This window comes from Agelaius tricolor, unplaced genomic scaffold (genome assembly GCF_023055355.1).
Source record: "Agelaius tricolor isolate 1412-34295 unplaced genomic scaffold, bAgeTri1.0.p SCAF_6, whole genome shotgun sequence".
In the NCBI taxonomy this organism is placed as follows: domain Eukaryota; kingdom Metazoa; phylum Chordata; class Aves; order Passeriformes; family Icteridae; genus Agelaius; species Agelaius tricolor.
Window position 1 is genome coordinate 38,056,263 of NW_027269266.1, and position 23,227 is coordinate 38,079,489.

The following is a 23,227-nucleotide window of genomic DNA, read 5'->3' on the forward strand; positions in this document are numbered from 1 at the left end:
TTAGGATTTAATTGTATTCCTAGTGAGTCCCTTCTGGTTGCGCTCGGTCTTTCAGATGAATGTTTCATCAATATGATTAGGATCACATCCCTCGGTCTCCTCCAGTTACACAATCGGTTCTGACAGCTCAGAGTATAGTACTCCCTAAAGGAAATATTAGATACCACCCTATCTTTTTATTCAAATCATATTTTGCACTCCACACTTTCAGGCTAATGTCATTCTCCCCTGGATTACATATCTGTGATACGCAGAAAGCACTAAAATCCTTCCAATAAGGATTAGATTAATATTTATATTAGCCATACCCGTATCATTATGATCACGGCTATGAAGATCCGGGGAAAAGGATGAGTGGGCTACAGAGCTCAGGGGGCTGAGGAATTGGGCTTGAATGTATAATGTAGGATAATAATAATAATAATAATAATAATAATAATAATAATAATAATAGTGTCACAATATCATGGGGTGGACGGGCATGAGGAAAGTGCCGGCGGGCCCCGTCTTCCTCCTCACCTCATTCCTCCCCGCCTCCACTTTCGACCCAGAGCCGGGACCCGACACCCCGGCACGGCTGGCCGATATTCCCCTCGGAAGGGGAATTTCTGGAAGGTAACGGTACCGCAGGAGCCATCGGGGGCCTGTTCCCACTTCGGCGGCCGCCGCCTCAGAGGCGACCCTGGGCGGGGGCTGTAAAAAATCACCTTTCCGGGGAAAGCCCCCCTCCATTAACGCCGCGCTGCCCTCAGAGAGGAGGAGCTGGGAACAAGCGAGCAGGTGTTAACGAGGCGGCGGCGTTGAGGAAGGTGGGAGCGGAAATTCAGACCGAAAGTAAAACCCCATCCCATTGCTCGAAGAGAAAACATACCGAAATATATCTGTGCCTTCCTCCCCGGAGCGCGGAGGTGGCCGCCCTGAGGAGGAAGGAGCCCTTTCTCCAGGGAGGGTCGGGGCGGTGCCGTCGGAAGAAAGAGCTTCGGGGTCGTTTCGTTTTCCGCCCCGGGTGTGAAGCCGCGGCGATAGGGTTTGGGGCGAGCAGCGAGGGATGAATTTTCGTTGGAAAAAAATTACCACAAGGTTGTTCTCGACGTGCCAGGACTTGCTTTAACGAAAACAACACCAAAAACCAGAGTCTTCGGCGAGGAATGGCCTCAATCCATGGGACGAACCCGTCTCCGCTGCCTCTATTGCCCCGCTGGGCGCTTATGCTATTTAAAAATCAGGGCTGCGCACCCAGAGCACCGATCCGCTCCCTCGGCTCAGGGAGGGAATATCCCAGAGAATTGCTAACACGCGGGGAATGGCCCCAGGGTGTGCAGCCCCTTCACGGCGCCGGCGAGGGGGGAAGAGCCGAGCCCCGAGTCGGGCACAGCCTTTGCCCCGCCGGCAGCCGCCGAGGTTCGCATTCTCCCTGACCCAGAATGAAGCTTTCCCTCTCCATCGGGCAGGGCTCGCCCTCCACCTCTCGCCGCACAGCACCGCAGTGGTGTAAACAACTATTATTTATTTCTTTATTTCGCTCTAGACGCGCCGTGCCCGTCCAGCTCGCGTCTCAAACTCGCACGCAGTTTTTTTTTTCATGCGAGAGCGTCGGAAGTGGCGGGGCCGGGGCCGTTCCCTCGCAGCGCTCGCTGCCAGGCCGAGGTGGTGCCGCATTTCCCGGCACACGCCCGCCTCACCCGGGGCCGTGGGGCTGCGGAGGAAGGGGCGCTCGCCCTCAGGGTGTCCCCCTCCCGCTAAAGCCGCCAGAAAAAGCCCGGCGAGGCGAGGCGGAGCTCTCCGCCCACAGCCCGTTGTTTGTGGCAGTAAATCACATTACGAAGCAAAGTGCAAGGGTAGTTAACTTTATCTTTTGTTAATGTAAACAAATAAAAAGCATTCAGTTCCTTGATCTTTATTTAAACCTGGCGTTGTTTATCGGTGTCATCCTATGAAGATTAATTAGATACCTTTATTCACAATTTGGCGTCTGACACCCCATTTTAGGAATGCATTATAATCACAAGGTGTTAATTGGGGCCAGCCAGGCACTTACGTTTCTATTAAACAGTGTGAGGACTTTTCACAAGTATTAAGTTATTTTTTCACCGTGCGGTGCAAAAATATACAGCTTTTATTAACAGAGCGCGGCGGAATCGTGCTGTGTAATCGGTGTTTGCAGGGCGGGTGGGGACGGCCGCATGCTGCCGCACCCCCGCCGGGGACAGGGACAGCCCTTCCCGGGGGCTTTTCCGGGAGGGGATGGCCCCACTGGAGAAAAAATAAAAAAATTAAAAAGAAGGAATAATATGCTCGGTCTTTAGTCTCTCAAAAATTGCCTCAAGTCCCCATCCCGTTCCAGATGGGGCAGAGGAAGCCTGACAGGACAGCTTGGCACCGCGCAGAGCCGGAGCGTCGCCCGGAGAGGCGAGGCGCTGATCGAAATCTGCCCGGACACCCGCCGCGTCCTGCTCCGGAGGAGAGGGAGCCCCTGCCGGTACCCCCCGACAGCGTTACCGCCACCAGGGACAGCCCCGGCCTGAGCCCTGCGTTTATTTGGTTTGCAGCCGGGAATCGTTAACAGCTTAATCCCATTACTGCCTGCATATCCTCAGGAAAGGTCCCGCTGCAGCGGGAGCTGGGATTCAATCGCTCTGCCAGAAGCTTTCCCCTCAGATAAGCGGGCAGGGGAATTTCTTGCCTTGTTCCGGGAAGCAGAGGGGGTGAGAAGGGGGCGGCGGGAGGAGGCAAGCCCGGGGTTTGCTGCGGAGGCGGGCTGGGTTCTCAATTCGCTGTCCGGGCCGAGCTCGCACCTCGCCTGTTGCAGAGGCGAGGGACGAGGGGGTGAAAGGGGACAGGAGGCCGTCGGATTTTGGAGCGAGCCGGAGGCTCCCAGCTTCTGCAGAAGATGCACAGGAAAAAGCAGAGCAAGAGCAAAGAGACTTAAAAAAAAAAATTAAAGGAAAAAAAAAAACCCACACAGCAAGTACAACAGATAAAGTGTCAGTACCGCAAGGGATGGTTAAATATAAAGGCCCATCCCCTAGGATCGTGCTCCCTCCTCCCCTTTCAGGACACCCAGCAGAGGCAAAGATGAGGCAGAGCCATATCGTGTTATGCCTGGCACCACCACATTTATTAAAAATTATTACTATCTACATAGAAAAAACAGAAACAACTTTATTGGGAGGGGAAAAAGTTCGTGGGCCAGTTGCTCTGGGGCAGTTTAAAATGGCTGAAAGTATAGGCAGAATGGGTAAAGTTACATCACTTCCAGTTTCATACAGGGCAGCTGAAAAAGTCACTTGACATACACATAAATAGAAATCTCCTTTTGCCATGTGTCATATGCTAAGTTTGATTAATCAAAAAATGCCTTTTGAACTTCAATACACCACCGGATGTCCTTCCAACTGAACAGCTATAGGTCAACTATTTATACATTATTCGACAATATTCTACAGTGTACCTAGACAAAACACCAAATGTACACTTGGTTTTTGGCCACCTTAATAAAGGTTAGGCTTTTGGGATGGAGGCAGGGTTTTTTAATGCAAGTTCTAAGCTAAGAAAAGTCAGATTTGTCATTGTAATCCCGTTGGCAACAAGACCTTCAAGTCAAAATCCTGCCTGGCAAGCAGGCCTTATTTTGGCATTTTCTGCCAAAAGAAAAAGCTGTAGCTGAGCAATATCCAACTCAGCCAACTGTGTTGTGGATGGGTTGAAAAAACCAGCTCAGTCTAAAGCAGAACATAGCATTTGTGCATTTCCCTGCAACCCAGTTCCCTTTTATTAAGCAGGGAAGGAAATGAAATTTGGGATCCTACCCCCTCTTTCCTTGCTCAGGAGTGCATAGATTTAATCAGGCCTCTGAGCCAACCCAAACCGTATACTTTAGTGTCTCCAATAAATATGCCACATATTTAGACACTACGAGTACCCCTTACAGCTTCTGCATATGGTTCCTTCTAAAACAAGGGGAAGAAATCTCCCATGGTTTGCTCTTTCCCTACTTTGTTACCTGTAACAGTCAAAAAGCTTTGGCACCTTCTTTAGAATTGCACACAACAACTCAAGGTGGAAGGCAAGAGTCTTTTTGGCAATTGTAATGCAAAAAAAACCCAAGGCCACCCTGAAAAAAAAACCACCAAAAAACCAAAACAGCCAATTGGAATAAAAAAGATGCTCTAAGAACTAGCATAGAAGGCATAGTAGCCCATGCCTTTTGAAGTGTCTTTGTTATAGTCCTCAGCATTAATGTCCTCACATTTCATTGTCGGGGAATTTTCATTGCTGGAAGTGCTAGGGGAAAGCCGCCTTCTCTTACAAGCGCCTGTGTAGACCCCAGAATCATTTGAATCTAGAGACTTTATAGAGGGTGGAGTCTCTATCCAGGACGAGCCAATTTCTTCTTTCACCTTGTCCTTGGAAAGCTGGTCTTCAGTGAATCCCGGAGGACTCGTTCTGGAGGGCCAAGTTAGTCCTGTAGTCATTTTCCGCTGGTAAGAGCCCCTGCTCCCCCAGCCTGCCATGGGTGGGAACGCCGGGTCGGGGTAGTATCCCAGAGCATGGGATGTCTGGAGCGGGAGGGATTTGATGCCATAAGGGAGCAAGGTGCTGTGAGAATACTCTGTCTCGTAGGAGTTCATGTCCAGTTTGTTGGCGCTGGGCTGCTGCACGGGCGTCACGAACCAGCGCTGAGGAGAGCTGGCCACCTCCTCGTTCTGCTGCGGGGACAGCAGGCCATTGCTCTGAGGGACAGTTCTCTCACCGTTGTAAAACCTGGCTGGGGGCAGGTTGTTGACAAACTGTTCTTGGAAGAATGGCTGCACGCTGTATCGGGCACCAGGGACGATCTGGTGGGATCTAGGAGAATCCGTGGGAGATGGAGTTAATCTGTCATTTTCGGAAGCTGTGTACATGCTACAACATAAAAGAGGAATACTGAGTGTTTTTCTTTACAATTCCACTATCACAGTAACACAACACAAAAACACAAACACCAAGAAACTAGGCATTTCTTAATTAGAATCATAACTACATTTAATTGGATGGTGATTTGTTTTAATCTGATTTAGCAGGCAGTTTTCCTAGGCCAGTATAAATTTTCTACTACTGCTACAAGCAATAGCACAAGTTAAAGTAGAAAATCATTAGGTAAGAATTCTGCTGACAATTGAAGAAACTGTTCTGTGGAGCCACCCAATATACTGCTGCCAGTAAAATCTGCAGGCCAGCTGGGTTCTGCCAACACAAATTTCCTACCAAAATTCAGAAGCCAGCAGAAAGACAGGTCATCTAGACAATACACTCTTCAGACATTTTAACATAAGCAAAATCGCCAGTAAAAGCACTGGCGCTGAATAACTGAATTAAAGTCTAAAGAAAAACCCTTCCACAGACATTTCAGGCCAGAATCATGCCTCCTAGACTGACACATCTGCAAAAGAAAATAGAGGTATACTTACGAGTCATAGTTGTCTCTGAAGCCTTTTGCAAAAGGATTATGGTCAATTTTGAGCTGTGTAATCTAAAAGTGAAAGCAGAATATATTAACACGAGATGCTGAACCCACAAGTCAATTTTGTTCTTAATTGCAATTTTATACATCGATACTTACATCAGTGTTTTGATATGCTGTAACTGCTATGAACTGCGTTTCAGGAAAAATAAACGTTTGAGTCTTTGAGGAATCATTCAGATCTTCAACACCATCTTCGGTCACTTCCACAATGTGAAGTCGGGGCTGGTACTTATGTAGGGACTGAAGTACTATCATCTAAAAGAAACGAAGAAAGAGACAACATCTTTAGACAAATTGCATCTAACATTAAAAGACCTATTTTACAGCATGACATTTTTTTCCTGTAAATTGTAATCTCTTGGTTTAGAAATGGAGCAGTTGTAACTGTTATCAGGAGCTGAGTCACAGCTTGCAGCCCTGCTTTACGAAGAGCTATCAGCTACCCTCCCACTTTTTGACCAACTCCAGGGGATCTATATAGTAGCTAAAACAAAAGTAATTCGCACATCGTATTCCAACATTTTCAACTATTCATACGGCAAAACAAATAAAACAAGCTCTATGACCCAGTTCAAGAGGGAAACGAGTGACAAGCACAGGGATGTAGCGGCTCGATGAAATGTTGTAAAAGCCCCAAAAGCCCAGGCCTCCCCCGCTGAGCCACCAAGAGCCCCCCAGGCCTCCCTCTCCCTCCTTACCTGCGCGTTGTTGTTGTTAGCACCTTTATTGTTCGTTAGCTTCAGCTTTCCGAAAGAAATCTCCTGCCTCATCCAGTGAGCCCCGGTGTTTGGCGACTCGGGGTGAACGTAAACCTTGTTGCCTGGGGAAGACAAGGCAGTGAAACGCCGCCCGGGTGCGGGGCTTTGTTCCCCGCCCGCGCAGCCCCTCGGCCCCCCGAAGGCCACCCCCACGCAGCCCCCGCACATCAACAGCGCTTCGCAGCGCAGAAAGAGCCCAAGACGATCTTAAGAGAGTAGCTCGACCCTCAGCAGGATGCGGGTGTGGGCAAGACCCTCGGGGGGGCGGGGGAGGTGCGGCAAACTGGGAACCCTTTCCGAGAAACCGACCCGCGGGGAAAGGGGGCGAGGAGACCCCCGAAACCTGCACCTACCTTGCATGTTATTGTCGGCTTTGCCGCAGGTCACCCACTTGCCCCCCTGGAAACGCCAGTGGTTGGGGTCCGCCAACACCACCTCCACGAAGACGTTGTAGTGGGCCGTGGGGTTGAGACCGGTGATGTTGAAGCTCAGGAAGGGAAACATTCTCCTGGGGAAAGGAGGAAAACCACAAGGCATGGTGAGGCGGGCGGGGGAGGGGGCGCGGGCTCCGGCGGATGCTGTAGGCGGCCGTGGAGTGCCCCGTCCGTCCCGGCACCAAAGAGACTAAGGAAGCAAGCGGCGAGCCCCAGCCGACCCCCGCCTTATCTCCGGACCGCCGTGTGTGGGGAAACTGGGGAATAGTTTCTCGGGGAAAACATCCCGCGGCACCACCGACGGACAGAACATGCACCTCCCACCCGGGGGAGCGGGCAAGAGCCGCCCGACACGGAGCGGGCCCGGGGATGCCACCTCCCCCCCCCATTCCCGACCACCACACCACTTCCCTCCGTTTTCACCATCCCCCGCACCCACTTACCGGCCCTGCTTGGTGATGATCATCTCCGTCTGATGCCGGTGGAACTTGAGCCAGAGGGGCCGGTTGCAGAGGAAGACCTGCGCTCGCATCCCCGGGCCGGCGGCTGGCACCCCCAGCGCCCCGAGCCCGCCGCAGGAGCCCGACGCCGGCGGGTAAGGGCCGTAGAGAGGTCCGCCGCCCGTCGCCTGCCCGTACTGGTACCCACCGCCGCCTCCGAACTGCGTCCGGCCGCCGGGCGGGCACACGGCGCCCGCGAAGCCGCCGGGGGACAGCACGGAGCCGTAGGGGTAGCGGGGCCCGCCGGGCGGCTGGTAGACGGCGCCGTGCTGCGCCGCCGGCGGGTACGGGAACAGGGCGCAGGGCCCCCCCAGGTCGGCGGCGGGCGGCCCAGGGGACTGCAGGTAGTAGCGCTCGGGGCTCAGGCTGTCCATGGAGTAGCGGGCGGCGGCGGCCGGGGGCAGCTCCTCGTCCCCGCATGGGGTGGCCTTGCGACCGTCCGGCTTGGGAGCGGCGAAGGGCGGCTCGACGGCCTCCGTCTCGCTCAGGATGGCGGGGGCCGCTCCAAACTTCTTGGGCATCTTATCTAGGTCGAGGCGAGGGGGCGATCCCGAACCGGGCGGCCCGCGGGAGCCTCCAGCAGCGCCTGTCCCAGCTCCAGCAGCTCCAGCAGCTCCGGTGCGTCCGCCGCCCTCCAGCGGGTAGAAGGGGGCGCCCGGCAGTGACCCCGCCGCCGTCAGCAGCGGCTCACCCAGCTGCATCCTCGATGGGCGGTGCGTTCGAGCTCCCACTCTATCCTGTGCCGACCCCGACCTGCGGCCGCGAAGTGCTACACTCCGGCACGGCTCGGCCGAGGCAATTTATACCGCGTTTCTCGGGCTGCCGGGGAGGGGCTTGCGCTGGGCTGCCTCACGTCGCCCTCCACCCCCGCCGGCCCATTGGCTGGGCCGCGTGACACTAATTTAATTAGACAGCTACTAATTGGAACAAGTCACCTGTGACTTTGGTGCGCGCCCCGTCCCCTTCCATGCCCCCCCCCCCTCGCCCTTCCCGCGGCCGGCTACCCGAGGGGCTCTGGCCCGCTCCGTGAGCCCACGTCGCTCGGACTGAGGGGAGCTCCGCATCACCCCACGGTGGCCGCGGTGGAGGGCCCGGCTCCCCCTCTTCCAAAAAAGAAAAAAAAAAAGACCTTTTACTGAGGTGTCACCGTCCTACCGCTCGGGCGCGTAAGGAAGAATCCGCCGCGCTGAACGAGAGATGGGGACGAAATGGAAAGGTTTGGGTGGGAAAATCGGCACCCGTCAGGTGGGGAGGGGGGCGATCAACCGGGCCGCTGAGACGGGGCGGGGGACGCCGGCCTCCCGCAAACTCCCCGCCGGTCGCCTCGCCGTTCAGACAATTCGGCTTGTGTCTCTGCTGCGTCCAAGAGCCTCCTTCCTCCCGCTCCGCTCCCCGAGCAGCATCCTTATCATGGGGTTAACACGTTTCACCTTATCAGTGGGAAGTGGCAGGTTCGGTTCGCAATTCCAGTTTTCAGGAACTCTGCAGTCGGTTTCTCACAAGCCGCGTTCCCTTTCAGCATCTCCCACCGGGAAGGCAGATTTTTAATTGAGGCGGGTGCCAGATCTGTTTGGCGCTTTCTCTCGGTGCAAATCCCCGAGCCTTTAGCCTCAAAAAGGTAGGGAACAGCGCTTGGGAAGGGGTAGATGCCCGTGTGATTTTGTGGAGCGGGCAGAGCCGCCGTGAAGGATTTGCAGCTACAAATCCGCAGCCCCTCGCCCTCTGCTCACCACCGGCCATCTCGCAGGGAGCGCTGCGAACACCTCCCTCCACCTCACGGCTGAATTTTGAACCAGACCCGCTGAGCGGCCAGGATTTCGTTGCCTGACAGAAGGATCCGGCTGGGCCGGAGCAGCCCAGCTCTTCCGCCCTCCACGCCGCCTCGGCCCGGTAGCCCCCCGCTCCCGCCGGGCCGCGCCGCATCGGGAAACTGAGATAAATGGCGAAGAGCTGACCGGGGCCGCCGAGAGCCGGGGCCGGGGCGCTGCCTGCGCATCCTGCGCAAGCCGGGCGCCGGCAGGTGCGGGCGGCGGGGCACTCCCGGTGGTGACCGCCGGGGACGGGCAGGACTCATCCCTCACCCCCGGTGAGACGGGGGAAGCTGCCCCTGCTGTGCCCACCTCGGGCTGCGGCCACACAGGTGGGAGCCTGGGCTAGGCTGCTCGCAGCCGGCAATGAAATACCAGCCCCAGCCCTAACCACACGTTCTCTCCGCGATAATGTTTGCCTTAATTTTTGCGTGGATCTCGTTCGACCGAATAAGACAACAAAAATGCGTCGGAAAAGTCCGACGCTCCGGCACGAAGCGGACCAGGCGCTGGAGCAGCGGGATGCGAAGCGGAGCACAGCTCGGCCGAGCTGCCCTGCTTTGAAAGCAAAACAAGGCGAGGAGCGTCCTGCCGGGCGCTGCCGAGGCCGAGCCGCTGCGCCCCTTGCCGCGGCCGGAGAGCCCGGTGCGGCTCCTCCCGGCGGGGCTGGCCCCGGCAGCCCGCTCCCTCGGGCTCTGCCTCTCCCCGGCTAGGGCAGGGACGGAAGGAGATTTTGTAAAACCGCTATGTAGGTTTTAAGGGAGTTCATTGTACGGTCTTACACACTGAAAGGGTCACATTATTTCAAACATTCCTTCGGGTGCCGCGTAGTTCAAGGCTATTGCGGGTTTTTTTCCCCCAAAACTCAGGTGGTCTCGCGTTCATCTGGGCAAGGTAGTAAAGCTTTCGATGTTGCTTAGGTTTCTTGCGGATTGCACCGAGAGGAGGGCATAAAACCTGTGGCTGTCCCGGGAAAGGGAGATTCTTCCGTTTTGGTTCGAAATACGCCCGGGTTCTCTCCCTAACGAACGAAGGATTGATGAATCCTTCTCAAACCTGGGGTTATTTTCAGCTCAGCTCGGGAGAACAGCAGCCTGGCTTCCATCCCTGCCTCGCATTCCGCATCTCCCGCCGAGCCGAGGCTCTGCCGGCGGTGGCGGGGGAGGCTGGGGTCGGGGCTGACGCCCCGGGAGTCCCGTCGAACCGGACTGCCCGGAGACCTTCAGCGGCGCAGCGGGAGGGAGCCCCGGTAACGCGGGGGCTTCTTCATTCACTCTGCACGCTGAGGGAAAAGCTGTAATTCACCCCCTCCCGAGTCCCGCAAATTAAAGTGAACAGTCACGTTACCAAATTCTTGGTACCCAGTATTTGTCATTCCTATCGCTGCCAATCTGCCGTCCCTGGGAATCAAGGGGGCAACCGGGCGAATGCCCCCCAGCCCTACAAGCCGTCTCCGTCCTTACTCCCTGCTCCCGAGCCCTACGGGCTCTGCCCAGGAACTCCGCCGCAAGAACTTGCGGGATGTTTCAGTCCTGTGGGACTGGAGAGTTCTGAATGGGTCTCGCAGCCCTTAGCTGTTACCTTAAAAATAACACTGCAGAAACATCACAGTCTGCCGAAGCAGAAAGGAGCATGTTAGGTTTGTCAATCTACCAAAATAACCTCTAAACCACACACGCGAAAGAAAACCCAACCAAAAAAAAAAAAGTTTTTGAAAGAAGACGTAGGTCTTTGAAGGGTTACAGATTATCTTGTTTCGTTGGGCTTTATTCAAATATATTCACGGGGTTTATTCAAGTAAGGAGCATCTCTGGTTCTAAAAAAGCTGTTTTTCTCTAAAAGAAGAGCTTTTTTTCTGCAGCCCAAGTTACAGCAGTGTCATACTGGACTGAAATATTTAATGCTTTGGTTTTGGGCTGAGATTGAGACCTTTCCTTTTTCATCAGAGTATTGGAAAACATCCTCTGCTTCAACAAATTGCTCGGACTCCTGTGACTGGAATGTATAACCTGAGCACCCTGCTCAGGAGGGCCTAAGAGGAGAAACTGGAAACAATTGGATCTATCAGGCTGTTACTTACATATGTGTGTGTGTGTACATATGGAAATCCATATATCACCATTTATAACCATATATGACCTTTATCCTTATAAATTTGGATCTGGATACATACGCATACTCCATTGGATCTATATGGACACTTCACTTATTAGAATGACCTGTCACACTATTCCATTGCTGTATTCTTTTCCTGATGTTCTGCTGCCACCATGGCAGGGTTCACAGGTATTTTCTGAATGCTACATCTGTATAGTTTAAGTGAGGTAATTTTTTCTTTGTTTGGTTTTGTTTAAAAGTAGCTGTAAGTTTCTGGATATCCTCTTCAAATTGTAAGCATCTGGTTCCCAAACGGCTTTAATACTTTCACATTTATGTCCAGCTTGTGCAGAGATTTTGCAGATTTTCTTTCTATTTTCCCAGTAATTCATTCTGTTGGCTTTTTTCCCCCCCTTCAACTTACACACAGAGTATCACACTGGGCAAATGAAGGAAGACACTTTTCACTTCCACTCTTTCACCCTGTTTCAATGGCATTTTTAAAATCACTAAAGCTGGGATTTTTCAGATATGGCCAGTCAAATATTAATGCTTCCTTTTAAAATTCTTGATACCTTTCTTTTCACAGCCACTGAGTCCTTACAGCACTCAGAATAAAATCAAGGAGATATTACTATGGCTGTGCAAGGCTTGGCATTTCAGCTTGTCGCTGAACTTCAGGGGCTGTTTTTATGAGGAAGCCAGCTACACCCTTTCAGTGCCCAGGGACTTCCTTCTGTCACATGCAGTCAATGTCCGTCTCTTTCATGGGAATGTTGGGAGACTGAATTAACTGAAAATGCTCTTTATCTTCTCATGAAAACAAGTCCTGCTATAGCTGCAAAAAACCATCAAGCCATTTTATTTATGCCAAGTGGGATTTTCAGGATGCAGACACACAGTCCTGAAGAAACAAGTGTAGCTTAAAATCTACTCTGAGGCTGAGAAAATTGAACCCAAAAGGATTAAAAAGTAGAGTCAAGTCTTGTTGAAACAGATATATATATATGGACTTTAAATAGTGGGAATCAATAGTCCTACAAAGCCAAAGAACTATTATCTTTAATATTGACCAGGAAAGGTGTCACATTAACAGCAATTTTACCCATTGGTAATGATTCAATTTAGCTGCCACTTTCTTTAAAAAGGCAGCATACAGACATACATATTTTTAAAAAATGGCCGTATGTGGACATAAGCCCCATAATAAAGGCAGGGCTAATTTATAAAAACCAGAGAGTGAAGATTAGCCCTCTCCACAGAATAGCCCTTTCCACCCCAGGTATACAAAACAGAAAAAACAGACAGAAGTCAATGAAACAGGACCTGGAAGAAGCAGCTCAGGATTTGAAAATAAACTGGTATTCAAAGCAACTTCATTGGTCACTTCCTTTCTCCCCCTTCAAATAAAATAGCACCTAAAAAAATCTTTAGCTGTAATTTTAAATTAAATGGAAATGCAATGGTTAGTAAAAAATATTCAAAGTCCGATCCTAATTGGTAAAATATGGGCAGACAAGGGTAAACATATTCAATGCTTGAAGTGAATTTTTTACAATGGCTAATTTTGCTAGGTAAGACCACACAACAACTTTCTGTCCTTGGGCCTATGGTACTCTATTGGCTAAAGAAGGAAAAAGAAAGTTTGCTCAAGAAAGTGTAAGCTTTTGTAAGGTGAATGCCTTTGTTGCTTTAACAAATATTTGGGAAATCTATAGTAAGGGAGATGGGAAAAGTATTAAATTGTCATTAGCTTCCAGATGACTTTCCTTGCTCCAAATGGAATTGTAGAAACTTAGTGAAAGAAAAAGACTGAAATTAGGATCAAAACCACAACCATAGCCATGACCAGCATTTAATACTTTTGATATGGTTCATGGCTTGGGCAGGTTCTCACTCTGCTGGGTGAAAAAACATCTGGATGGCCAGGCCCAGAGAGTGGTGGTGGTCTGAGTTACATCCAGCTGGCAGCTGGTCACAAGTGATGTTCCTCAGGGATCAGTGTTGGGCCCAGTCCTGTTTAATACCTGTACTGATGATCTGGATGAGGGGATGAGTGCACACTCAGGCAGTTCATGGATGACACCAAGTTGGGCAGGAGTGTTGAGCTGCTGGAGGGCAGAAAGGCTCTGTAGAGGGATCTGGACAGGCTGGATCAGTGGTCCAAGGCAAAATGTATGAGGTTCAACAAGGTGAAGTGTCAGGTCCTGCAGCTGGGTCATGAGAACCCCACTGAACACTGCAGGTTTGGGGACAAGCAGCTGGAGAGAAGGAAAGCAGCCCAGTGGAAAAGGACCTGGAGGTGCTGGTCAGCAGCTGGCTGGACATGAACCAGAACGTGCCCAGGTGGCCCATGGCATCCTGGCCTGTATCAACAGTGGTGTGGCCAGCAGGACCAGGGCAGTGATTGTCTCCCTGTGCTCAGCACTGGTGTGGGCACACCTCAAATCATGAGTTCAGTTTTGGGCCCCTCACTGCAAAAAAGACATTGAGGGGTTGGAGTCAGTCCAGAGAAGGGCAATAAAGCTGGTGAAGGATCTGGAACAAAATTTATGCAGAGCAGATGAGGTAGCTGGGGTCATTAACCTGGAGAAAAGGAGGCTCAAAGGGGACCATTCTGCTCTCTACAACTGCCTGTAAGAGATTGTATCAAGGTGGGGGTCAGGTTCCTCTCTCAGGTAACAAGCAGTAGGATGAGAGGAAATGGTCTCAAGTTGTGCCAGAGGATGTTTAGTTTGGATGTTAGGAATAATTTCTTCTCTGGAAGGGTTGTCAAGCATTGGAACAGGCTGCCTAGGGAAGTGGTTGAGTCGTCACCCCTGGAGGGGCTTAAACAACTTATAGGTGTGGCAGCTGGGAACACAGTTTAGTGATGGACTTGGCAGTGCTGGGATGGCAGCTGGACTACATTATTTCAGAGAGAAGTCTTTTCCAACCGAAACGATTCTATGATTATTTATGCATAGGGATCTCCAAACAGCTCTTTGTAAATGCTTGCTTTTTCACCCTTCAATAAATTTAGTGAGGGATGCCTAGCTCCTTTTCCCTAGTTTTAAAGCAACATTGCCTAATCACATATAGATATGTGCCCATAACCATCCCAACAGTCACACAATAGAGACGTGAGACCATAACAAGATCCACGTCATGGGTGTGACTGCCCCAGATCTGGGCAGTTTGATCCTATTTGTATTTACAGATCTATTGCAGACAGTTTTAAAGAGCTAATTTTGGCTTGCTTCTCCTGCTTTGTATGAGAAATGACTATTAAAAAGCCTGGATTCAGCAATCACAGTAATTAAAATTAGCAGCTCAAATCCAGTAGAACGATGTTTTGCTTTTTTATTTTCTCGCTTTAAAAAGTACAATTTCATCATGTGAAGGCCCTGATAAACTTCATGCTGCTCAGGGCTTATGATGTCAGAGCTATGAAATATTTCCTGCTGGTAACATAATAGCTGAGAAATATGAGTTTTGGAAGGTTTGGGGTTTTGTTTGCTCTCTGTGCATTTGGTATGAGGCGTACAGTGGGAAAACAATTAACTCTAGGGGCTGAAAAAGCGAATAGCAGTGGGCTACAGTGTAATTGCAGAAACAATGAGGAATTTCACCTGGTATTATTTGTGACAGCAATCAAATAGCAAGGCCTAGCGGGGAACCACATATTAAATAACTGCCGTGACGGGCGAGTCCGCTATAAAAATAAGCAGAAAGCAGAACGGGGACGACATATGTACTCTCTGGGAAGGTGAGAAGATAGCTGTAGGGTTCCCCTCCCAGGGAGGTCTCGGGCTTGCTAGCTGCCCGCCCCGGTTCTCATCAGCATCCCACTGCTACCGGGGGCGGGATGGAGCCGGCATCTTCCCTTCCAGCCGCTCCGCACCTTTTCTCGGGGTAACCGGGCGGGAGGGGAGCCCAGCGGAGGAGGGACCGCCGGGGAACCGTACTCCGAAGGTGCCCCTGCAAGCGGGCAGGGGTCCGTGGCGGGGCCTGCGGGGCAGCTCCAGCCCCGCACCGCTGTCCCCGGGCGTTCCCCGGTGCGAGGGCCCGCAGCAGCCGCCGGGACGGGACGGGACGGGACGGGCCGTGGGTGGCGGGAGCGATCCCGGCCGGGAGCTCTGCCCAAGGCCAGCTCCTCACACGCTGCCCCGCAGGCAGTTTCAGGCTGGGGGGGTGGTGGAGGAGGGGGACGAGGGGACACGCTGGCCTTCGCGTCTGTCCCCGCTCTTTTAACCGGCTTCCAAACATCGCTGCCAAATCTTCCGACCTGCGGAACCACCGGGCACACACCTCGCCCCCCGCAGCTGCCGCGGGGAATCCCGGCAGAACCTGTGCGGCCCCGCGAGTGAGCTCTGGCGGGGCAGGCGGACATGGCATCCCCATCTCCATCTCATCCCCATCGCTTAGCGCGAGATCCGGCGGACGATCCGGCCGGATTAACGCCGGGCGCTTTGAAATCCGGGTGCCGCAGTGATCCCGGGTCGGGGTGCTTAGGGCTCCCCTTTCAGTTGTTAATTATCACTAAGCGTTTGTAAGTACCTGCGCTCACAAACCCCAGCGCCTTCAAAACAAGGGCATGCACGCAAATAGCTCCAAAATTACCCATCTGGGTACCGGCGAGACCAAAGGCACAAGCGAGCAGAGTGGTTAGAAAATAATTGAAGCAAATGGGCACTTTCTTTGCCACGTGAATTTCGGCTGGGAATCCCGTTGGCAGGAGCGGCGGTTTCAAAGGTGTCCACACCTGCGGAGCCTGCGCCCGCGGGAGCGCTGAGCCCGGGGGGTCGCCGGGCGGGGGGCAGGGTTGGCCCCCCCGCTCTGTTTAAATGGCCCAGGAAAAAAAAAAAAAAGCCATCAAAACAACTTCCATCAGAAAAAACATTAGTTAAGAAGGAAACGGCTGTGGACACCCCGGTGGGATATCTCCTGACTCCAGGCAGGAGGGTTCCTGCCATTGGTACCAGTCCTGCAGAATTGCCCACCCTCCTCGGTTTTGTTTGTTTAGCAGCTGAGATTTAGAATATACACAGCAGAAGGATTTATCTTCCATTATGAAGAAACAAAAAAGATGTGACCTACATCTTCACCCCCGAGCCCACCCAAACCCCCCCCCACACCCCTTGCAATGAAACCACCACAATTTGCTTTTCGGTGACACAAGGATAATGTGAAGCGAGTGATCCTTGCATCACTTTTCTCCAAATAAGTTCAGTGTGAAGTATAAGCACTGTGTTTTCTATCACTGATGACTGCGTTGATTCCTAACACATTAGTGAAGGAAAATTTTAGCTAGAAGAATTTGAATCTTACAGATGAGTACAGACAAATGAGCAAACGTCACAGAAGACCGTTAAACCATATCACAAATGCATATTCTTTTCATATTGCTTTTTCATTGTCTGTTTTTCTGGGGTTTGTTTATTTTATTTTTACTATTTTTTCCTTTTTCCACTATTCACATCTCAGGCAGTTACTGGCTCTCCTGTTGCTTATGGCTATGGATTGAAGGGCAGAAAATGATGTAACGAATAGGAAAAGGATTTAAATTAAAACACAGTGCTCTTAAGGTACGACCCATTAGAAAATAGCAAGGAACTTGGTCTGAGCAGCCAGACCTTGATGTCCACATGGTGGTGAGGCCTTGGTAAACCTAGTGTTATCATGGCACCATTTCTGCCTATTTTACACGTTATTCAGCTCTACTCAAGCTAAAATCCCACCTTCCAGTTTCTCTTATATATAGCCTAAGGTGTAGGGTTTGACAGCTGGGGAACAACCGGGCAGGTAAAATGCAGAGCCTCGGGATGGTGATGGAAAACAGGGGCCGTATCCTTCCATCCTGCAGATGTCTTCCTAAGGCTGTGTTCCTGCTGCCTGCAGGATGGATGTCCTTGGTTCCTGAGAGGAATGCCTGCCTCTGCTCCTCCGGATCTCTTCCCAGCCTCTTCTCCTAAATGACACGTGAGAATGAGTCAGAGATAAGCAGTCGGCCCGGGAGGTATCACAACAAAGCTAAGGACACGCTTTTCCTTCGGCCCAGGAAGCTACAGGAGCAGGGGCTGTTTACCCGCGGGGCAGATGGAGGCCACCAGCTGAGCAGAGCACGGGCCTCTCCTCCTCCAGCACCCACCCTCGGAAAAAGGAGTGGGACCCACAGGGTCTGTGCTGTGGTAACAGGAGCGGTCAGGACAGCGAGCAGTGATTAGGAAGTGGCAGATCCGGACCCAGAGGAACTTTGGCGAGCAGGTTAAGCTGTGTTGTGTTTGCATTTGAGCCATTGGCTGGGTTGGGATACTGGCTTGCTCCTGCCAGGCAAGTGCTCTTAGTATTCAGCCTTCACCATTTATTTCATCACTTCTCTACATGGAGTGTAGTAGGTGGGATGTTCTAAAGGGGTGGATTTTTAGTGCATTGCCTGTCTCTGGGGACTATTTGATGAAAGGTGGATATTGGCAGACCCTGAGTAGAATAAATGCTGTTTAAAAATCCACATTTGAAAAAAATAATAGAAATCCTGCTGCAAAGGTGGAAAACCATCCCATAGGGTAGCCATTACACAAGTTTCAGAAAAAAAAAAAAAAAAACACCAAAAAACCCCAACAGAGCAACTGCAAGCCTGCATTTCTCTCTGACAGCAGAACAGCTCTGGAAGTAATTGTCCATTTTGTTTCACCTTTCTCCTCCTGAGGTTTTGGGTCTTGCCTGTCACATTTCGCCATCGACGAGACCTCAATGAGGAGCTGTGGGGTGGGTGGTGCCTGTAGGGAGGGCAGGACCCGCGTGGGGAGCAGCACCAGCACCCGCTGGGGGACACCAGTGGGCACCACTGTGAGCTGCTGAGCTGAGCACTCTGCCGGTCCCTGGGGCTCCCCGATTCCGGAGAAAGTGGCCAATTATTTTTCTGTCTGAAAGAGTCTGTGATGTGGCAGAGAATGACAGCTCCAAGGGAGAAAACACCTCTTCATTAAAAAGTGCTGCTAAGCACACTGAATATCCAGATCCCAGCACCCAGTTGCACAAAGGTTAGGATAAGACCCAAGAAATTACGCATTTTCACAAGATATTTTTGTACACACATACACACATAGATATATCTGTGTGTACAATGTATATGCAGACACAAATACACACACACACAAATATCTACAGGCTCAGGGTAGATAGATAGATTTCAACACAGGGTAGCCAAAATCCTTTAAGTTCCTATTGAGACAAAAACTCCTGCAGAAGTCAAGTTTTCTATCAGTTTTGATGTGCTAGGAAAAAAACTGAATTAAATTGGTTAGAAGAGAGTCAGCTTCATGGAAGTAAATGATTAGGCATTCGTTGAGGAAAATATTAAACAGAAAAGAGAAAGCAATAATCTCTGTTTTGCACACCTCTCTTTGAGAGACCATGGGAAGAGAGGGCCAGGCTGCTACATTTTGTAGGTTTCATTTTATTTAATTTCATTTTGCTGATTTAATGATTGCAGGAATTAATTTCAATGAATGAGAAAATATTTCTAAAAAATATACAAAACACATATGAATTATGGGACGAGTGAAGAATTGGGTTTCCTGGTGAGGCACATGGTATTGTAGAAGAGAACCACTTCTATCCCAAAGAAAGATCAAAATGGAAGCTGCATTTTAACAGCCTTCTTTTTCTTTTCCTTCAGAAATTCTGGAAGGCTGAGAAGAAGGCATTTTGAGGAAAAGGTGGGAAAGAAAGTGGTGACATCCATGGCTACTGCAAGTAAAGCAAGGTAGAAGTAATTGTTTCCACAATGGCTCTGTGGAAGAGTTCAAGCTCCAAGATGAACAGAAGCAGCCCTCAGCCTTAACCTATCTCCTCATGGCCCAGCAGCTTTCCTCAGCCCAGGTCCCTGGCTGCCTGCACTCCTGCACTGAGCTGCCTGGGCTCAGCAGGCTGCTGCCTCTCTCCCCAGTTACCAGCCTGACTCTCCCTTAGCCTATCCCAGGAGGGTGGCCCAAGTGGGATGCTCAGAGTATCACATGGGGGTTGCTTTGCAGATGAGCCCCACTCCCTCTTGCTCACATGTTTCGGTGAAGCAGGAAACAGACAGAGTGAGGGCAGGGCAGCAGTCGACCCTCCAGTTATGGTTATCCATTTTTTTATAGGGGGACATACTGAGATAAACCACCACCAGTTCCATCAAACCTGGGGGAATATTCCAGCTGAACTGTAATCCAGGGGCACAGTGATGAGTAAGGAAGGAGACAGACTCCCATATTTGTTGTTCAGAGCTGGGCACTGAGAAAAGTGGAAACCCTGTGCTGACAAAAGGGTTAAATCCCTGTGACTTTGAATATGCTGCTATTTACTGACTTGTCAGAATCACTAAACATTTTTCTAACCATTCCTGCAGTTTTATTTTAAAATTTCCACTTCCATTTGTCCTCTCACCTGACCAGATAACACAATGCCTTCTTCAGCATCCTAAAGAAGGAATCTAATCTGCAGCAAGGCAGAAATACTTGAAATAGAACAAATAACTCCTTCTTCTCATAAACAATTTACAGAACATAACCATTTGTTCTCAATAAAGATTTTAAGCCACAATCACTTATTTTCAGTAGAACTTTAAATTCTACAACAGTGTATCTTTGTTCCCCTGTTGTGATGCAGAGTTGCTGGGGTTGATTCTGTGATATTTATATTTGATTGTTTTCTGTTTTAAATGTGTGCAAACATAACCGCAAATGATAGTTCTTTTCCATGCTTAGCATATTCATCACCTTATCTTCCTCTCAACTTCTTGATTTGCATGCAAGAAATCTGTTGTTAGAGAGAATGCAATCTGCAAGGCAACAAAATCCTGTCCCATGGGGGGAAGGGGTCAAAGTGGTACACGTAGCTCAGATGAAGAGTATGAAGTATGTACAATAACCTGATCCTCATCATATGAAAGGCCCACAGTCCAAGTGCAGTGTGCCAGGGAGAGAATAACTATTGCAAGAAGCAGTGAGAAGACTCTGGTTGCAGTTCTACCAGGTATTGGCTTTATTGACAGGAGCAGACCATGAAGTCTCCAGTTCCCTGGTGGCTGCCTGCCTACTCTTATGGCTCAGGTCTCTTTCACTCAATCTGTATGAACATTTGGAAGGCTGGGCTGTAAATCAAACTTTGAGGGTAGTTCTACTTAATAATTACCACCTCCCAAAAGAGTGTGATTTTAACCTTGATTTTTTCATTTGGTGATCAGTGCAATCTTACCAACAGCTGCATCAGCACAATGAAGACAACAAACAGCATTCCAGGAACAAAACCAAAACTGTAGGGTAGGAACTTCCTCCACTGGTTTTGCAAGCATCCTGTTGAACCTTCCCTCGCAGATGAGTAGGGACAGGCTGGCCAGGTTGTTGCTGGTTGCCTGCCTTCAGCGCCCAGGGCCAGGGATCTGTGCACTGCCCAAGCACCCATGGTGTTCCTCTGGCCCAGTTTAGGCTCAGGCATGTGGCCACATTTCTGTCAAATTGGTCCATGCACTCATCGGAGGTTGAGCTCTCTGCAGGTGAAGGGGCAGCACCCGGCTCAGGGCAAAGGCTGCTGGTGCTGGTGCAGAGTCAACCTGTTGCCATGTTTTGAAGAAATCAGAGCCCAGGCAAGAGTTTACTGACCAACAACCTGAGGCCCACCGTGCTTCTGATTTAGTGCTAAGAACCTTAAAACCAGATTTGTGGAACCACGGTCTGGTGGGCTTGCAGCTCTTGACCCACTGTAGCATCTTAAGGCATATGAAGATAAATGATAATTTGCTTGCAAGTGTTGCACCCTTGACTCTGGCTGTCTGGCAGGTGGTCTGGCCACAGCACAGCTGTATTTATGGCAGGGGCTGGAGCAGTAACACTGCCAGGCCTTCTAGCTCCAAGCAGAGCAGCAACTAGAGAGTTAAATCAGTCAGCACTGGTTTTTTCTCTCCAGATTTGATCTCAAACACCCAGAACAGAGGCAATTACACCTCTCTGAAACAGCTCTCCACTGCCTGCCTTCCTCTATATTCACTTGCATAAAACCCAGAGTCAAAAATGTGCCAGTCCAAAACAGTAATAGGCAGTGGCAGATCACGCCTAGTTGCACTTTCTGTCTCTCTCACCAAAGTGTAATCCAGTGGTATCTGATATGGCTAAGAGCTAGAACGATGATTTACTATGCTTGGTTAGCATAAAACAGCTCAGGCTGCTGCAGGTTCACAGCATTTTGCTTTGGGGCATGCCCTTTTCATCACTCCTATTCTCAGCTGTGGCCTGGTCAGGAAGGCTGGTCCAGCCATTGGTGGGATCTCCTTGTCAGCCAGAAAGCTAAATTAGTGCTTAAAATTCATGCTCATATCCCAATCCCCATGTGGTTGTGCTAGGAGTCATATGCTATGCTGCAGGGGCCAAAACCTATTGCAGAAGGCGAGGTGACCCCAAGAACCCCTATGACCACAAAGCATGCCGAAACCACAGCCTTGAAAACTTCTGTAGCTGCACTTTGTGCCCATTACCTGAGCAAAGGCTTTGCCAAACTTGACTTTGAATTTGCTCCCCATTATCCAACCTCTCCTTCCAAATAAGTATGAGTTTGCCAGAGACTTCTTATTTCTCTGCAAGGGTGCAGAGTCTATACAGTGCTACTCAGATGAAATTTGCCTCAGTCTCTTTATTCAGCTAGTGACAGGTCTGTGTGAAACTCTTTAACCTACTGCAGAGCCTGTCTCACTAAGCATCAATAGTTTTCAACTGATACATCTAAAGCATCCCCAAAAGCTGACTGAGAAAAGTACGTTCAGCCATCTGTAAAACTGCAAGAGTTTCAGAAACATATACTATTTTTTAAAGAATATGTTGCAGTTTCCATAGAAAATATTCAAAGGCCTGTGAATTAGAAGATGCGCTCATCTCTGCTGTAGTGAATCCCTGAAAGGCACAGGTGAACAGCCTCCAAAGGAAAGAGGACCACAGTGATGTCTATTAAATCCTGATTGAATACTTGACTTGCCATAGCTTGCTGCTTTTGGAAATTCTGACTTAATAGAAGTTGCAAACAGTTATAAAAAACAAGAGGTGGAAATGATGTATGTAAAAAGAAACACTAAAAATGCTTAGCATAATACGGCTACAAAAATTTAGTTAAAAAAAATATCATATAAAAGGTATAGCCAAACTGGTGTTAAGGCAATCTGCTCTAAAGCATACATGCAGGGGCATTTGAACTGTGACAGCTGAAAAAAATTTCACAATTACATCAACTTTTCAGGCTGAACTGTTACTATCATTCACAGGAAAACAAACCAGTGAGTAAATGAAAAAAAAATTATAAGGTTCCCACCATCATATTTCTCAATAGCGATGAGAACAACTCTCCCTGGTTGCAACTCACATGAACATGTCAGAGATTTACTGGGGTTGAAACATCTCTGCTCGGTTTAGCCACTGTGTTTTTCCACACAACCCCATCCCAAACCCCTCTCCCCTGCTGCCTCAGCAGGTTCCACCCCCAGCACTCCAGCTTCACCTTTCCTACTTCTGTTTTTTCAGTGTGGGCAAGTCTGTGGTGTAAGCATCCTTACTATTGATTCTCCTGGTCTTGCACCAGCACAGGTCTGTCCCAGGGCCCAGGCTCAAAACCTATGTCCCACCTTCCCAGCAGTACTCTGGATCTGTGTCCTGCTGTCCTGTGAGCTGAACTGTCTGTGTGTCCCGTTGGGGGTGACCAGGGTGGCTGAATGCTGAGACAGGCCCTAATGTCATCCCACAGCTGCTGGTACCCATGCACTGCCCCATCAGCCTCTCAACACATCACATCCAGGGAGCTGGTTTATCCATATCCAGCTGGGTTTCCTGTAGCCAGCACTGAAGTACTCCAGGGTACACAAGAAGCTTTTTCTGGTCTCAACACTTTAAATTTCCACTGGAGGAAAAAGCAGAGCAGATGGTGCCTGGACTGGGAGCAACTCACCTTTGACGTCTTCTGAAAGCACAGCCTGGCCAAAGACCACTAGCAGTTCTGAATAACCTGAGCACCTCCATCTCTGTCCATTCCTGCTCTTACTCTGGCTCTTGTTGCACCAGCCATATGAGAGGGGTTCAGCCCCCAGTGCTAATGCTCTGGAATTGAAAATGCCTAATGTTCAAAT

The 23,227-nt window shown here is 50.1% G+C and overlaps 1 protein-coding gene and 1 long non-coding RNA gene across 2 annotated transcripts in view; both read right to left on the bottom strand.

Annotated features, from left to right (window-relative positions):
- Window positions 1-3,091: 3,091 nt before the first annotated feature.
- Window positions 3,092-9,257, bottom strand: EOMES (eomesodermin). Its single transcript, XM_071429405.1, has 6 exons — window positions 7,142-9,257; window positions 6,618-6,772; window positions 6,205-6,326; window positions 5,603-5,761; window positions 5,451-5,512; window positions 3,092-4,905 (listed from the first exon to the last, which is right to left on the bottom strand). Exons 1-6 carry the CDS (start codon window positions 7,897-7,899, stop codon window positions 4,170-4,172), a joined length of 1,992 nt encoding a protein of 663 aa, XP_071285506.1. The 5' UTR covers window positions 7,900-9,257; the 3' UTR covers window positions 3,092-4,169.
- A 7,191-nt stretch (window positions 9,258-16,448) lies between these two features.
- The window catches only part of LOC139591141 (uncharacterized), a 176,848-nt gene continuing 170,069 nt past the window's right edge, over window positions 16,449-23,227 (bottom strand). Inside the window, exons 8-9 of the long non-coding RNA XR_011679566.1 lie at window positions 23,050-23,198; window positions 16,449-17,053 (exon numbers count right to left, since the gene is read on the bottom strand). This is a non-coding gene — a long non-coding RNA (uncharacterized lncRNA). The remainder of the gene's footprint in view (window positions 17,054-23,049; window positions 23,199-23,227) is intronic.

Bases quoted from the DNA above. Each gene is read 5' to 3' on its own strand.
- EOMES (XM_071429405.1), bottom strand. From the start codon at position 7,899: ATGCAGCTGGGTGAGCCGCTGCTGACGGCGGCGGGGTCACTGCCGGGC. The intron at 6,327-6,617 runs GTAGGTGCAGGT...TGTCTTCCCCAG, and splicing joins AGCCGACAATAACATGCAAG to GCAACAAGGTTTACGTTCAC. The intron at 5,513-5,602 runs GTAAGTATCGAT...TTTCACTTTTAG, and splicing joins CAGCATATCAAAACACTGAT to ATTACACAGCTCAAAATTGA.